Here is a 17,279-nt window from a genome sequence, read left to right on the forward strand (position 1 = left end):
CATCCTGGCTAACACAGTGAAACCCCGTCTCTACTAAAAATACAAAAAAATTAGCCAGGTGTGGTGGCGGGTGCCTGTAGTCCCAGCTACTTGGGAGGCTGAGGCAGGAGAATGGCGTGAACCTGGGAGGCGGAGCTTGCAGTGGGCCGAGATCGCGCCACTCACTCCAGCCTGGGCAACAGAGTGAGACTCCATCTCAAAAAAAAAAAGAAAGAAAATTGTGAAAGGTTATAAAAAGTATATAGAAATCATACCTTATGGTTAAACTGATTAAAATTAGATAGATTTGTTTATAAGGTTTTATTAAAATTAACTTTAACATTAATAATACACTATACAAAGGTAAAATATGGTTTTCTCTTTCGAAAAAATTGTTCATGTAAGAGATGAGATTTTTGTTTACCTTTTCAGTAAAACTACAGAATAAAAAATAGAGGGAGAGACAGAGACATATTTAGTTGATCTCATGCTGTTTTTTGTTTGTTTGTTTTTTTGAGACAGAGTCTCACTCTGTCACTCAGGATGGAGTGCAGTGACACAATCTCAGCTCACTGCAACCTCTGCCTCCCGGGTTCAAGCAATTCTCGTGCTTCAGCCTTCCGAGTAGCTGGGAGTACAGGCATGCGCCACTACACCTAGCTAATTTTTGTATTTTTAGTAAAGACAAGGTTTCTCCATGTTGGCCAGGCTGGTCTCAAACTCCTGACCTCAAGTCATCCACCCGCCTTGGCCTCCCGGAGTGCTGGGATGACAGGTCATGCTGCCTTTTGTTTAGGTTTTATTGCTCAGGAAACAATATGCTGTCAAAGAGAAAATGTTTTTGTATTATAATTTTGGCTAAATGACTGTTCTGTAGTAACTTGTGATCCTATTTTATGATATCAAGTGTCTTAAGCCTTTGATATTTGACAGCCTTTTCAACAGCAAAATTTCAAGTTCTAAATTCAGTATTTTTGATCTTAAATTAATTTTTTGGCTATTAGGCTTCCTGAAGTCCAAGAAAGACATATTATGCTTATTTGTTATATTAGAATTATCCAGGAAGCATTGTAAATTGTGAGGTGGTATTTAAGTTTCTTTGGGTTGTATTTATATACATGTTATTAATATGTGTTCCAGGATTTATGACATTCTTGAAATTCTAATATGTTTAAATATATGTTGTCAGTAATAGCTAATGATTATTATGTTAAATTGTTGTATGACACAGAAATAACCAAATTTCCTTGTCATCTGTGTCTTTTGATTATGGCTGCCTTAAGACTTTTGTCATCCACAATTGTTGTTTTGCTTTGATCTTTCTCAAAAAAAGTGACTTAAAATCAGCTACCGTCCAGGGCTTGCTTCTTTGGGGGAGTTCCTGAAAAGGACCATTGAATTCAGGTTTCTGATAACTTTGGAGATTGCACCATTGGATGAGAGAGAAAACTTCCACTGCACTAACTGGAAGGCTGATGTGTTCATAAACATTGCTAACCCAGTATGACGCAGAGCAGGAGTTGACTGCATGGACTGAGCTAATGGAAGACTGTAATACTTTTTATGTTTTTTTTTTTTTGAAATACTGCTGATTCTTCTTTTGTCTTTCAGAGTCAGGATAATTTTTTTCTTTTGAGCTATTTATAACCTGGAAATATACTTTAAAGTGTACTGAGTAGAGTATACATTTGTAAACAAAATTTGAGTCATATTTCTCTCTCTGCCTAATTTCTCCAGAATTTTTAAACTATTTGTGAATATGCTTAATTCATGGCAATGTGTTTGTTTGCATATGTTTATAAGAATCCGTTTTATTTTATAATGGGACACAGTTGGGGGAACTGGTTATTTTCCCAAGGCTTTGACTGAAATGGCCTTGTGAGAGGTTCCAGCGAAGCCAGTTTAGCACAGCCTATGTGAACCACAGTTCTTGCTGCACTTTGTGTGGGTAATCAGGGCACTAGGAAACTGACACTTATTTTGCAAGTAGGTTGTCCTACTGTGATTGGTCTTTGATGCAAGTGGGGGAATGGAAAGAGAAAGATTGTCTCTTAGAAGAAAACTCTATATTAGATTAACCTTTGATTCCTAAGTGACCACATAGTCACCCATGGTATGGAGCTGCCCGCAACGCCCCTCCTCAGCATGGAGCAGCCAGAAAGATCCACAACCTGATTCCCCATGGTTGAGGAACTGATAAATAAAAATGGGGGGATTGAAACGAGCCTAGTAATCTTACAGAGAATTGTTTCCAGATAAACATAAAAATTGACCCTTCTGGTCTTAAAGTTTGAAACTTGTTTTATCTGAGTTCCTTCCTCAGGAAAGACCTTCAGGCCTCTCAAAAAGCATCAAAGAGCTGAAACTCCTCTCAAAAAGTATCAAAGAACTGAAACTCACCAGACCATGGCATTCAATGTGACTCCAGGCCCTTTGTTCACCATGACTGCTTCCTCACCCCTCCCAAGTTCCTGCTTTCTCACACAGTATTACATTTCTTCCTTGATATATAAACCCCTAGTTTTAATCAGAGGGATGGATTTGAGATTGAGCTCCCATCTCTTCAGCTGCACCTCCCAATTACAGCCTTCTTCCTTGGCAATACTCATTGTCTCAGTGATTGGCTTTCTGTGCAGGAAGCAGAAAGACCTAGAGCGAACCCCTGGTGTTTCAGTAACAGCCACTCATATTGGCTCAGAATAAACCTCTTTAAAATATTTTGCAGAGTTTGTTTTTTTCTGTTGACACCATTAATATGGCATTCTCACAAGGGCAAAATTCTAGGCCAAAATAGATCAGCCACAGTTTGTTGAAGGAGAGAGACATTTATTACAAAGGTCATGGCAATATTTTGGGGGTGATGGAACTGTTTTTATATCCTGACTACAGTAGTAGTTACACAACCCTATAATTGTCAAAAATTTCAGAACTATATATTAAAATGGGTGAATTTTACTGTAAATTATACTGTAATAAAAGGGGGAAAGGCATCTGTATTTGAAAGACTAGGCATGTTCTCCATTTAAAAAGGCACATTTCAAACATTATGTGTACAGTGATCTAGTTTACATATTTAAAAATAAACACGTGCATGTCTTAAATCTAAAGGATATATAACAATTTGCTAGTATCCCTCTGGGGAATAAAATGCAAGGAGGCTTTTATTTTCTGTCTATACCCTTATTATTGGTACCATTTTAATCATTAAAAGTAAAAAAGCTACTTGTAGTTAAACAAACTTCCCCAGGACCTAAATATCTTTTTGTCCAGTGGCTTAGACACACACAGCCACTTCGACCCCAGCTGAACACATGGCAGCCCCCTCACCTGGAAAAGCCGTGTCTTCATGTACATGGTGCCGTAGCCTTCTCGGTGGCTGAGGTAAAATGTGCCCGTGAAACTGGAGCCATCTGGCCACATGTAGGTACCCAGGCCATGGCAGTGGTCCCGGTAAAACTGCCCATGGTATGACTGTGAGATGGAGAAGTTGGTGAGAAATTGCTGCTCTTCCAGAACCTGACGGGATGCCCTTGAGGCCGAGCCACCATGCCTGGTTGGCAATGAATGGGGACCACTCGGGGCTGTGGCAGAACTCACGGATGCCTAGCATGCAACTATAAGAGTCGGCAACTGAAGCATCCAGAGGGGTTACCAGGCAGTCAGCCTGACAGCCAGGCTCCCTCTCTGTCTTCTCCTCAGGTGGGAGACTCTGGGGAGGCTTAAAACTGCCTAGACATCCTGAGTCAGGAGAGCACGGACTTGCCTTCTCCCTGGTGACCTTGACCTTAGGTTTGGAGGGTCCTGTCCCCACTCAGGAGTCCCAGGCTGCTGAGCTCCCTGCCAGGTTCACAGGTGACAGGCTGGCCCTGGGAGGTTGGCTGTGGGCCCCGGTAGGCACAGGGGAAGACTCTGATTTATAACTCTTCAGCACTAGTTGGACACATGAGCTCCACAAACAACAGGAGTGAGTGTGTCAGAGCCTGCCCCTCTACCAAGGCCCCCAGAGGGACCTTTGTAGACATTTGGCCGGGTGTGGTGGCTCACATCTGTAATCGCAGCACTTTGGGAGGCCGAGGCAGGCGGATCATCTAAGGTCAGGAGTTCAAGACCAGCCTGACCAACATGGTGAAACCCCGTCTCTACTAAAAATACAAAAATTAGCTGGGTGTGGTGGTGCATGCCTGTAATCCCAGCTACTCAGGAGGCTGAGGCAGGAGAATCACTAGAACCTTGGAGGCAGAGGTTGCAGTGAGCCGAGATTGTGCCATTGCACTCCAGCCTGGGCAACAAGAATGAAATTCCATCACAAAAAAAAAAAAAGAATGTGACATTCATGACAAGGGCTTCCAGCCAGGAGACCCTCATGCTGAGTGCCAGGCACCACCTTTTTCTCAGCAACAGGATGGGCCTGCAGTGCTCACAGCCATCCATGCTCACAGTCCACCCAGACCTGACCCTGACGTGAAAGGCCTGGCAGTTTTCACAGCTTAGTGTCCCTTCCCTTTCTTCTGACAACAGATGCCCTCTCCCTACAGAGAGGATTCCCCAAGGGACCCAGCCCCAGTGCCTGGGCCAGGCCTGGCCAACCAGAGGACGCCTTACCCCTGCCCCACCCTTGATGCACTTGACCACTTCATGCATCCCCAAGTCAGACCAGCATCCTAATGGGGCCTTTCTCTTTCCCAGGGGTGTTTGATGCCACCCCCAGGGTCTGGGCAGATGGAACAAGGTCAGTCTTAGAAGCCCCTCGTGGAGATGGAGAGAGAGAGGGCCTAGTTAAATCAGAATCCCGGATCCAGCCAGGCCTGAGGCTACCTCATCCCTGGACTTTCCATGGCAAGCGCCAACAGAGGCCTTTCCAGTTTCAGCTGCATTGAATGTGGGCTCAGGACCCAGCCTGGGGGTGCAAAACTTGTTCTCATTTTGTCTTCTAGAACATTCGCTGCCTTCTGCTTAAGCCTAGACACAGGCAATTTCACCAAGGTAAATATACGAGTCACTACGGTAATTCATAATGTTAAAACGTTCGCCCAGAAAAAGAACTTATCTTCTTATGTCACAGCTTCCCAAACCTCATCCTGGGACCCCAGCAAACCGTAGGTGTGATTTTGGAAGTTGGGAAAGATGCTTTTCTCTGGACATTTCTCAAGGAGGAAAAACTTTAGCCTAGCATCCTTCTTGTTGATGGGCCTAAAAGTTCCTGTCCCATTACTCTTGGGAGAAAGGCCAGCCACCAGAGGCCCTAGGGGAGGAGGCGGAGAAAGTGTGGAAGCAGTTACCTCGCCTGTGGGCCAAGAGAATTCGCCATATCCAAGCTTCATGTTCAACCCAAACTCCCCCTGGTACATGCAACCATCCTGCCACTCCTGCACACCCTGGACGAGCTGGATGTAGGCCTCCCTCAGGTCCTGCGCCCTCAGCGGGCCCTCAGATTCCTCCTCTTCCTTCTCAGGGGCAGCTGAAACATCCCTAAAAGGACAGGAGCAGAAGGAGGAAAGAGTGAGATGGCTGCAGTGCCTCCAGTGACTGCTGAGCACAACCCAGCATCTCATTTCATCCTACAGCCCCGGGGCAGGTGCTGCTGCATCCCCACTCCACGGGAGAGAAAACCGAGGCACAGAGGGTGCAGCGATTGCCGAAGGCCACACAGGAAGTGGAATGCACAGTAAGGCTGCCAACGGATAGAAGAGATGCTGCCAGGCCCTAGAGGCAGGACCAGTGAGCCTGTCCAGCCCGGGCCTGCTGGCAGCATCTCCTGAGATCGATGGCCCTCTGTCCCACTCCAGCCGCCTGCAGGATGTGGGTGCCCACAGCAGGGTACTCATTCAAGGGCCAGCAGTGCCAGCCCCAAGCTGGACAGAAAGCAGACTGCCCATACATGTGGACCCATGGAAGGTCGGAAGGCAGCTCGAGAGGCAGCCAGCTCATACTAGGATGGACAGATGGATGGATGCAGGGCTGGGGAATATGCTGCAACAGGGGGGAGCACAAACCAGGGTAGACTTGCCGTAACTCATAGGGCGTCCACAGACAGATGGGGTGTCAGACCCCCCACAGATGGATGGGGCGTCTCAGACCACCAAAGACGGACGGGGCGTCTTAGACCACAAAAGGCGTGGTGCCTCAGACCTCCACAGATGGATGGGGTGTCTCAGACCCCCTACAGAAGGACAGGGCATCCCAGACCAACACGGATGGGGTGCCTCAGACCATGAAAGATGGACGGAGCATCTGAGACCCCCCAGATGGATGGGGCGTCTCAAAGGGCCTTATGTTCTCAGCTGTGCAGGGCAGCCGTCCCTGGCCAAGGTGCCGGCAGTGTCCCTGCCTAGGGAGGGTCCTCTTCCTGGCCTGTGGAGCCGCCTTCTCATTGGCTCCCCACATGGCAGTGAGAGAGGATGGGGGAACTCTGGGCTCTTCCGCTTCTCATAGGTACACTCATCCCATCATGGGCTCCATCTTCACCACCCCATCTAAACCCAGGCACCTCCCAAAGCCCATTGTTGGGAAAAGGGCTTGTGGGGTGCCTGTATAAACAGGCCATGAAAATATGGGACAATAAGTTGTGGAAAGCCACAAGAAGCCTCTGAGGAGGAAAGCCTCCTAATTGCCATCATGTTCCCATGCCCAGAGTGAGATCCACTCTCTTATCTGTAAACACTGTGTTCAAGGAGAAAGACTCTCCTTTGAAGCACTGGAATGTGGACAGACGTGCAGGCTCCTACTTAAGCCCGCTCCCACTAGCTACTCTCCGATAAGTTAAAGATATGCTGTTTGAGCACAAAGGAGATTCATTTAAACCGCTATTGCTATAGATTACACCTATGACGCACTGCCACCCTTTCACTGTTTCGCCCTGAACATCTGCTTCTCAGATCTAAGTGTACTCAATAAATAGTGTGGAGACCAGAGCTCTGAGCCTTTTGCAGCCTCCTTTTGCAACTGGCCCCCTGGCTCCCCACCTTTCAACTCTTAACCCGTCTCTTCTCAATCCTTTGTCCCCACCAGACTTTGGGTACTCTACCAAAGACTTTGGGTGGGGTTGAGGCTGGTCCCCAACACCCATCACATAAGGCCAGGGCTGGGACTGAGTTTTGGAGGCCCACAAACAGGGACAAGCACGATGGGGTGACAGGGGGACCTTGTGAGATGCTGCAGTGAGACTCCAGGGCAGCCCCTGGCTCAAAGCAGCCCTTGCTGTGAACAACAGAGCTGTGAAGATGGAGACAACTTGGGAACCCCATCTCGTGAGGGAAATGCTCCCTCCCTCCACTAGGCGGCGACACGGGTGGCAGAGTGTGCAGGCAGGAAGGGACATAAGAAGGTTCCAATTACCATCTATTGTCGTTTTCCTCAGTGGTTGCTGATGCAGTGTTGAGGCTTTCAGATTTCTCCAAAAACTAGTTTCTCAGGGAGTAACACAGTTCAGCGATTTTTACTGCTTGCCTTAAGGAGAATCCCGGCTAACCCTGGGCCCCAGGTCAGGGTCAGACCTCCCTGCTGGAGGGTCCCCCGCACCTTGTGGCGAAGACAGCATAGTTCTTCAGGGACCCCGGCTCCTCGGCAGCAGGGGTCTCGCCGCCCTTCCCCTCTAGCGGGCGTTGGGGGCTGCCAGCCCCAGAGACTTCGTCTTCTAAGCTAAAGGAGGTTTGGTCCCCTTCCATGCCTGTGGTCTTCCAACCTGCAAGCGATGTCAGGACCACACATTTGCCCCCAGGGCTCCCGCCGGGAACTAGGAGGGCGCCCGAGGCCCCGCCCACGGCCCCTGAGCCTCAGAGAACCCAAGCCCCTCCCTGAACCGCGCCGGAGCCTGGGCCGCCACCCACCGGCCCCGGACCACCATCCCTGGGAGTCCTCAGGGAGACCTGTCGGAACCAGGGGTAAACTTCACCCACGTCCCCAGGTGTCCCTGTCCCTTCGTGGGCGGGAATCACAGCAAGGGCGGTCGCGGCCACATGGCCGGGCCAGGCCCGCATCCACTATCGCCCAGGAGGCGCCGCTAACAGCGGGTCTCAGCCACGGGCCTCTGAAGCCAGCGCTCGAGGATGGGCTCGGGAGACGCCGCGCCCACCTAACCCCACACCCCCAGCCCCTCGGCCCCTCCCTGGTGTGGGGACCGCGAGCCTGGACCCCCCCGCGCTGCCCCACGGAGCTCCGGGATCCCCCTAGCCCCGGCTCCCAGAGCCCCTGTCGCGAGACCGCACCAAGCAAGGCTCGAAGAGCTCGCGCCGGACAGCACGGAGACCGACGGGACTGCAGCCACCGCGGACGCCCGCGCTCCCGCCCCGACTGCTAGCCAGCCCTGCGCCTCGGGAGAGCGTCGCGTTTCCCTGGAGACAGCCCCGCCCCATGCCCGCTGCCACTCTGCGGCTCCGCCAATCCCCGCGCCAGGACGCACCCGGCCCCGCCTCCGGGCGTGCCCGCCCTCTGTGACTTCAGCGGCTTGGGGCCGACACCCCGCGGGCCTCGGTGCCAGCCTCCCGCTTACCAGGTCAGCCCCTGGGCCGAGTACCCCTGGGAGAGAAAGCGCTAAATTCCCCCAACACTCCCGTGATGGGGGCACGGGGAGCGCCGTGAGACACCTGAGGAAACTGAGGCCCAAGCGTTAATTAACTTGCCCTGATCACCTAGCACGTGCAGCCACGGCTTGCTCAAGCCCTGCCTGATTCCAACCCCGGGCTTTGTTCATTCAGTAAATGTGGAAGGCGCAAGGGGAACTCGAGGCCTGCGGAGGGAACGAGATGAGGGAGGCCGCAGGGTTCACCTTAGAGAAGAGGGATTGGCTGTCTTGGACCGAGGGTCTCGGGGAAGGACTGCAGGAGACAGGATTCCTGATGGGGCTTCACAGGATGCGCAGGAGCTCTCCAGGCTACAGAGCGCATTTCAGAAACTGGACTGGGATGTACAGAGGCACCATGGTGGGAAACAGCTGGGCCTTCCTGCAAAGAGGGGAGAGGGTCTTGGAGGTGCAGGGCTTGCGTTTCTCAACCCAGACTGCCTCTGAGAACAGGGCAGGGGGTGTGAAGAGTCGATGCCCTGGCCCTCCCCACTGGCTAGCTTTCCGGGGACTAAGGCTGGGCCAGGATTCTGGGGTTCTAGGGGCACTGCCTCCACACTCCAGTGCCTGCCTCTTGAGTTCACTTCTCTCTAAAAATCTCATTTTATACCACGACCCAGTACAAACCACTCAGAAAAATGTTTCATTAAAAGTTCACCATACTACATGCATGCACTCTAATATTTTCATGTAGTCTATTATTTCTCTAAAAACTAAAATGCTGATCATGACCCACAGAATTGATTTCACAACCCACATTAGTTGTGAATTACAACTTGCTAAGGAGTCAGAACCAACATGTAGAAACCGTCTGTTCTTAGCAAGCACATTCTAGTTACACTGTGGGGGACTAGCAGCAAGTCCAGGAGACAGAGGCTGGCCCAGACTAAGTGTGGCAATGAGATGCAGAGACACTTAGGACGAATTGGTTCCCAATCCATTACCTCAGTTGGGGGGGAGCATGATGGTTCAAGTAGCAGGCTTTGGAGCAGAAAACCCACCTCAACCATCCTCCAACCATAAAGGGTGATGATTCATGAAATAGTCCAGGAGGAGGAGGGACTTCAGGTTTTGTTTGATTCATTTCAGTGGCCCAACAGTGGCATCAAGGACCTCCGTTCTCCCATCTCTGCTTTCATCCAAGGCTGGCTTCCCCTTATGGCCATGAGAGAACAGAGGAGCCTTCCAAAGTGCTCTCTCCTTCATGGGTTATTAGACACCAAGCTCATTCCCAGAGCAGTCACGGGAGTGTGGCCTTCACTTTTGGCCAGGGACAGGGCCAACTCCTAGAAGGTGGAGGGAGACAGTGCCCCAACCTAATCAATGGCTCCCATGAACGCCGGGGAAAAACAGGGAATTCCACTCCTCCATCCTAGAAAAGTTGGAGTCCTTCCTTAGGGTGGAGAAAGTGGGAAACAGATGCTGGTTAAGACCTCCACGGAGGTGATGTCTGGAGCTGCAACCAGTGAAGCCCTGGCTACAGACATATTTGAGTCTTTAGCTCAAGAGTGAACCCCGCGCTGCAATAAAGATCTGACAGTTACCAATGCTAGATGGCTGATGGACAAAGCAATGACGATAACCCAGAGAGAGACTGTATACAACTGAAACTTCAATTGCTAAATGTCTGCAGGGCTGAGACAGTTGCTTTTCACTGTATCCATTGCCTGAAAATTACCAGACGTCAGAAAAATTACCAGACGTCAGAAAAATTGAAGGGGTCTTAAATGGCAATTTCATGGACATTAAGTGATATTAAATTTTTTAAAGTTACAATGCTGACTCCAATAAATTACTTAGAAACAGCAAAAGGAATAGTGTGGTCTATGAAGAAGTCATGAAAATAGAAATCAGTTTTATGAGCCATGTGTTATAATACATAGAAAAAAATGCACCAATTACAAAGCGGGTCACATAAAGGAATAAACGTAAAGCCGACAACGCAGTCACTAGGGAAAGGCGGAAGACACGGGAACCACACAGCCCGCCGTCCACGTGCACCGGGCAGCCACGGGGCCCTAGCCGAACCACGGGGACGCGAAGTGGGCAGGCCCGGCCAAGCCACGCCTCCGCGCCAGGCGCCGCAGTAGAGCGGGCAGGGCGCTGCGCGCAAGCGCCACAGGCGCAAGCCAATGCCACAGGCCGCCGGGGTAGGGAGGACGGCGCCCGGGGACACAGAACAGGGGACGCAGAGCGGTCCAAGGACCCGGCGCCCCGGTGAGGCCCAAGCCTCCCGCCATGCCCCGGCCCCAACGAGGCCCAAGCCCCCTGCCCCGGCCCGGCGCCCGCGGGAGACCCAAGCCCCGGCCTGGTCCACCTCGAAGGCCTCTAGGACCCGGGGGCGCCCGGCGGCCCGCCCGGCTCCCACAAATAGACTCCTGGGAGGGCGCCTGAGCCCCCAAAATAATCCTTAGGGCCCAAAAACAGACTCTTCGGCGGGCGCCATGGGACCGGCAGAAGCTGGGCGCCGCGGGGCCGCCTCGCCCGTACCTCCGCCATTCGTGCGCGTCGCGCCCTCACTCTTCCTCGGGAGCGCGCGAGCCGCGGGCGCGGAGGAGCAGCTGGCGCGCGCGGGAGTCACGCTGTGCGTCAACGTCTCCCGCCAGCAGCCCGGCCCGCGCGCGCCCGGCGTGGCAGAGCTGCGCGTGCCCGTGTTCGACGACCCGGCTGAGGACCTGCTGGCGCACCTGGAGCCCACGTGCGCCGCCATGGAGGCCGCGGTGCGCGCCGGCGGCGCCTGCCTAGTCTACTGCAAGAACGGCCGCAGCCGCTCAGCCGCCGTCTGCACCGCCTACCTCATGCGGCATCGCGGCCTCAGCTTGGCGCAGGCCTTCCAGGTGGGCGGGCCTTTAGGGGGCCGGTGTTCCGAGAGGGGCGTGTCTTCCGGGGACGGGTTTTCCGGGCGGGGCCGGCCTCGGGATTGGGAGAGGTACTTCCGGGAGGGGCGGGTCTCTCTCGTAAGGGCGGGCTTAGGGAAGTAGAGATGCACTTCCGGGTTGGGCGGGGCCCACTCAGAGCTGGGCCCGCTTTGGCCCTTTCTGGCTATTAGCGCGGCTTGGGGTTATTCAATGCACTTCTTGTTTGCAGATGGTGAAGAGCGCTCGCCCAGTAGCAGAACCGAATCCGGGCTTCTGGTCTCAGCTCCAGAAGTATGAGGAGGCCCTCCAGGCCCAGTCCTGCCTGCAGGGAGAGCCCCCAGCCTTAGGGTTGGGCCCTGAGGCTTGAAGCGTGAAGGCCTGCTGCCTAGAGGAAGGATGTTCCTGCACGGATACAGAAGGCTGGTCTTTACCCTTCTTCCTCACTGTCATATCGAGTTTTCCTTTTTGTGTGTGTGTGTGAAACATAGTGCGTTTAATTTTATATTTCTGGCTGAGCTGATGCACAAATTATCTTACAGACACAAAAAGAAATACATTTGGTAAAACATTGAAGACGAATTAAGAAAAAGCAAATGGAGTCCTCCATCATTTATACTCCAGAATCTTGAGTGTTTGGGGATGCCGGCGCATTCTACCAGTCTCAGTGAAGGACATGAGTACAGACTACAGTGATCAGAATGAGTCATAGGTGAAATCAGGAAAAGCAACTCTTCCTGTGTTTATTTTTAGTAGTGTCATAAGAACAGACTAGTTCTTCCTGCGTGACTACAGATGCTTCTGTTTGAGAAAATGCATACCCACGTGGGACATTTAGATGAAGAAAGCTGTTAATGAAGACATTGTTGAAGGGCAACTTGGGTGATTGGGGAATTATTCTCTTCACCAGCCCCTCTGCAACACAGCTGGAGCTCTCCCATAGGAGTTCAGACAATTACGGACATCGTCTTTCTTTCCTTTCCTTTCTCTTTTCTTCTTTCTTTTCTTTCTTTCGTTTGTTTGAGACAGAGTCTATGTTGCCCAGGCTGGAGTGCAGTGGCGCAATCCCGGCTCACTGCAACCTCCGCCTCCCTGGTTCAAGTGATTCTCCTGCCTCAGCCTCCTGAGTAGCTGGGACTACAGGTGTGTGCCACCACACGCGGCTAATTTTTTGTATTTTTAGTAGAGATGGGGGGTTTCACCATGTTAGCCAGGATGGTCTCAAACTCCTGACCTCGTGATCCACCCACCTCAGCCTCCCAAAGTGCTGGGATTACAGGCGTGAGCCACCATGCCCAGCCTCCTTTTTCTATTACTAGAGAACTCCAGGACATTAAGAATTTCAAAAGCGAATTTTTCACCCATAGCTTCTATGGTGACAAAGTATAGCGTTCCTGCAGTGAAAACAAAGTCGAGTGTTTTGCTCCTTTCACTAAAGCTGTTTCATCTGGGGGGGAAGCCTGGTAGATTATATTATTTCCAGGGATAACAGTGTGGCACACAGATAACAGGGTAAGAAATTGCTCTATATAGTTTTCCGTGGGATGGCCATTCTCAATGTTCTCCAATAAACTGGGGTCATTAAAATATCAGGGCTCAGATGAAAGAAGGTGTTGCACCATAAATGACACCTGCAGTGGTACTTCTTAAATGTCTTAATATTGCAAGTGAGGGTTCCCATTTTATCAGAAAATAGAAATTTTACCTGCCCAAGTTTTTCACTGAGATTGAACGTGCTGGCCATGGTGTGGACACTATTTACTTGATAATGCACATCTTGATCCCAGTTTATAAATGGGCCTGAATAGATTTCACAATTTCCATAGTGACCAGCAGACTAATGGGGATGAGGTTCTAAGATGATGAACACCAGTATGTCAGACACAATGCTGTGAGCTGGAATCCTCTTTCAGGTACCAAATGTCACCATACTTTTTATTCCATAGCACGACTCCCACGCAGCTCACTACGGACATGACCAGAGCAGCAGGAACCAAAGGGAGACCCGCCCATTGTCACTTTCTTAATCTCTGATCTCGAGGTGATTTGACAGAATTCTGCAGGAATTTGGTTTCAAAGCCAGTGTAAACAACTATGCCAGCGATCCACTGAGCATTTTTTTTTTTTCTTGGGACGGAGTCTCACTCTGGCACCCAGGCTGGAGTGGGTGCCATCTTGGCTCACTGCAAGCTCCACCTCCCGGCTTCCTGCCATTCTCCTGCTTCAGCCTGCAAACCCCACCTCCCAGCTTCGTGCCATTATCCTTCAGCCTCCTGAGTAGCTGGGACTACAGGCACCCGCCACCACGCCTGGCTAATTTCTTTGTATTTTTGGTAGAGACGGGGTTTCACTGTGTTAGCCAGGATGGTCTCAATCTCCTGACCTCGTGATCCGCCTGCCTCGGCTCACAGGCGTGAGCCACCTCGCCCGGCCAATCCACTGAGCATTTCTAAGCTGTGTACCTCTTAACAAGACCGGTCAGGCCCAATTGGAACAGGGCTTTTACCACTTAGGCGGAAGCTCAGCTGTTGAAATGACGATCAGGTGCTTCACGGTCTATTTTTCCAGATAGGCCTAACAGCTGGTTTTCTGTTTGCATTTCAGCTGTTTCTGGCAAAGCCTGCCATGTCTTACATTTGTCTGTCCATCCAGATTAGATGTTGCTATATAAACACATCGACTGAGGCTCACTGGAACACATCAGGACTGTGTCTGCAGGAAGGAGCTCCCCGTTCGAGGCCTTCACAGTGTCACCCACGTTCACCTCTTTCCACTTAATCGTGTGCCATGAATCCTGTCATAACAGTTTTGTGTTCCTTAACTATTTTGTCTGCCATGTCATTTATGATGTATAACCTCTTTAATGCCTGAAATCATAAGAATAATCATCAAAGGCAAGACGGTTGTATATTTTCCCGTTGGAGACACGTCTGGAATTTGCTGCAATAAAGTAATAAGCAAGAAGAAAGCATTGGCAGCTTTGGTAAACTGCAGATTCAAAAATCCAGGGAGAAATGAGCACACGCTGTACTTGGCTGTACATATAATTGTTGACTATGGGTTGCAGAAATTTCTCTCAAGCATCATCACCACTTTTGCTCAGTTATCAGTAGTAATAACAGCAATCAAAACTGAAACTGCTCCAGAAGCCTCTAGGAAGTATGGTTTTTCATCTTTCCTACTGCTTTCTTCACAAGAGAATCCACCTCAGTGGCAGGCTGAAGGGCCCAGTCTGCAGTCCTGCCACCAGTGCCCTCTGAGCTCCATGGTTCCACTGCACCATGGCCGCCCACTGCATTCACCTCCACACTGAGTTTTCATTTTTTCCAGTTAAGCCCCATCTTCCTGAAACGCAGCTCAAGAGGGTCTCTGTCCCCTCTTGATGGTGGGGCAGGGGTCTGTGCATCAGACCACACAACCCCCGCACCACCATCTGCTCCATCCTCTCCCTCTGGTCAGCTCAGCTTATTAAACAAGACTTGGTCAGGAAAATCTAAACCACTTAAGAAACTGGGTAGAAGGAAACAATGCAGGGAGAAGGCGGCTGGGGAGCCAAGTACAGGAGATGAGACATAGGGGAGTCACAGGGACCTGCCACCCAGATCCCCACTGCCTGATGTCCTGGCTCTGGAGGACACCTGGAGCTGCCAGCAGAGCCTCCTGCCCACCAGCTGCTGAAGCCACAATGCATCTCCTTCCTCCCACCTCCCGGACCTCTCACTGGTCTCATCTGGGCACCAAACACGGGAAGCCCCTCCTGTGACAGGCAGGGGAGAAGGAGGCTGTGCTGACAGACGGCCCGGTGAGGGAACCCAGGAGGCCTCCAGCATCTGCACCCCTCTCCTACTTTGACCTCTCTGTTTCACCAACATTGCACGCCAACCTGAAGTCACATAGCTACTGTCAAGCCAACGAGGTGCTGCCTCTTCCGCCGTGTGAGGGTGGAGCCCCATAAGCCACCACTGGAGGCATCTGAGCATGTTGATTCCTTCTCTAGTTCAGACACAACCTCTCCTGGACATCCTGTGGCCTAAAGACTACCCTAGAATCAACACTCCTTAAGTAAGAGTGGGGGAAGAAAAGGAAAATGTGTGTAATACGTGTGAATCACAACGTAGTCATTGGTTAATATATACAACTACGTGTATTTACATTCTGTATGCGGCAATGAGTAAAATACTGTGGTTGGCGCTTATCTGCCTTTTCCAATACTCGTTCCATGTTCTACCCTCAGCCAGTGCCTAAGCTGCTTATGGCCTTCACCTGGTGGTGTGACTTGATCCTTCATTTTTAAGGCCCCAGGCCCCGCATGGCTGCCCACACAGGTGCCGTGGCCTCCGTTACCTGTACTGCACCACCAGAGAGAAGTAGGAGGCACCACTCTTCCTGGCCCCCAAGCCTCACAAAGCCCCATGCCCAACCTGCCAGAGCCAGCCCTGTGTCGTCTCATGCTTCCATGGCTGGGCTGTGTCTGAGCCACCCTCCCAGTGAGACCCGGTTGTGTTCCTAAGCAAAAGCATCCCACCTGGGGACCGAACATCTCTGATGCAGCAGAGCCCAAAGCTGGAGGGATGGGAAGCACGGGTTTTGTCAGCCAAGCGTGGGGGTGGTAGTGAGAAGGGCCATCTCCCTCCCCACACCTTGTGCACCTGGGCCTCAAGCATAGGCCACACCTTGTTGGTCGCTGCCCTTCTATGCCCTGTGTCACCAGTCAGCACCACCCATCGCTGTGGACCTCGGCCCCCATCACAAGCTGGTGCCCAGGGCAGCCCCCATCTCTGTGGAGGGCTTGCCTGCCGCTGGCCTCTCTAGATAAGCTCCTCATGACTCATGCAACCTTTTCATCAGCCCGGAAGGAAGCAGCCGCGGGTCTCCACTAGCGGGTGAGGAACAGTGGCTTGGAGAGGAGGGAGGACCTGGGCCTGCGGTTCCCCCGGCGGCTCAGCCCTGCTCACAGCACCCTGATGAAAACCTCGGCTGCCCTTGCGTCAGGGCAGGGCACACCCTTTACCTGCTGACCTGGCCCTGGTGACAAGGGGACAAGGGCAGCAGGGTCCCGGCCAGGTTGAAGGGCACCTGTGGGTCACATCAGACCTTTTTAGCCCACCAGCTCCATCTGAGAACTGGTAGCTCCCTGGTCCTCTGTCCGGGGAGGAAGCGGCCCCGTCTGAACACTGCTTCTTCCTGGAAGCTTTGCTGCCCTCCCCAGCCCGCTAGAACCCTCCATGCCCACACCCACCTCCTAGTGGGTGAAGCCAGGAACCCCTCCCTCGGGTGCATCAGGGGAAGGCTGGGGTGAAGATGCCGCGCAGCCACTTCACTGCGCTGATCACCAAAAAGCTGGAGTATTAAAACTTCTGTGGGAGAAAGCCAAGGCTGACAGTCGCGACGTTCAGGCTTCTCTGCCAGGGTTAGAGAAGTCAGAGGTGCCTGCCCAGGTCTGGATGCGGCGTAGCCTCCCGCCGCCAGGGGATGTCAGGCAGGCGGGGGCGGGGCCTCCTCGGGCGGGGCGGGGCCGGCGCGAGAGGCACCCACGGCTCAGTTGCAGACCCCGACCCCTGGGCTCAGCGGCGCCTCCCGCACCATGGGGTGCAGTAGGGCAGCTCCTCACATACGTGCGCGGTGGGAGGCGCTCCCCTGGACCCCCGGGGAGGAGGTGCCACAGCAACTCTCGACTCCTGTGTGCAGAACTGGCCGCGGAGAAGTGCCCAGGGCGAGACCCCAACCTCTGCTCCCTGAGTCCAATGCAGGGCTCTGGGTGGCAAGACCCCAAGCTCCCTGTGGTGACTTGCCCCCCGGACGGCCAGGCCCAGCTAGTGTGGCACCGCGTGTGCAGAACTGAGGTTCTTCCAGCCAGGAACATGGCCCAGTGGGCTCTGGAGAGCTCC

General features: G+C 52.2%; 1 protein-coding gene and 1 long non-coding RNA gene across 11 annotated transcripts in view; one reads left to right on the forward strand and one right to left on the reverse strand.

Annotated features, from left to right (window-relative positions):
* ANKMY1 (ankyrin repeat and MYND domain containing 1) overlaps positions 1–17,279 on the reverse strand; it is a 108,506-nt gene that overhangs the window by 89,565 nt on the left and 1,662 nt on the right. For 7 of the 10 annotated variants that reach the window (XR_004027974.1, XM_030803648.1, XM_030803647.1 and 4 more), the window contains exons 1-4: positions 11,027–11,733; positions 7,498–7,660; positions 5,259–5,448; positions 3,307–3,450 (exon numbers count right to left, since the gene is read on the reverse strand). Coding sequence is in view for 9 of the 10 variants with exons in the window: in XM_030803648.1 (XP_030659508.1) it covers positions 3,307–3,450; positions 5,259–5,448; positions 7,498–7,660; positions 11,027–11,246 (717 nt within the window). In the remaining variant the exon portion in view is untranslated. Of the gene's footprint in view, positions 1–3,306; positions 3,451–5,258; positions 5,449–7,314; positions 7,661–11,026; positions 11,734–17,279 lie in introns of those variants that run through there. The other 3 variants (XM_030803650.1, XM_030803654.1, XM_030803652.1) reach the window with 3 other exon arrangements.
* Positions 12,493–15,586, forward strand: LOC115832472. The gene is made up of 2 exons (XR_004027975.1): positions 12,493–12,534; positions 13,996–15,586. It is a non-coding gene; the product is annotated as an uncharacterized LOC115832472 (long non-coding RNA).

Source organism: Nomascus leucogenys, chromosome 22a, assembly GCF_006542625.1.
Source record: "Nomascus leucogenys isolate Asia chromosome 22a, Asia_NLE_v1, whole genome shotgun sequence".
In the NCBI taxonomy this organism is placed as follows: Eukaryota; Metazoa; Chordata; class Mammalia; order Primates; family Hylobatidae; genus Nomascus; species Nomascus leucogenys.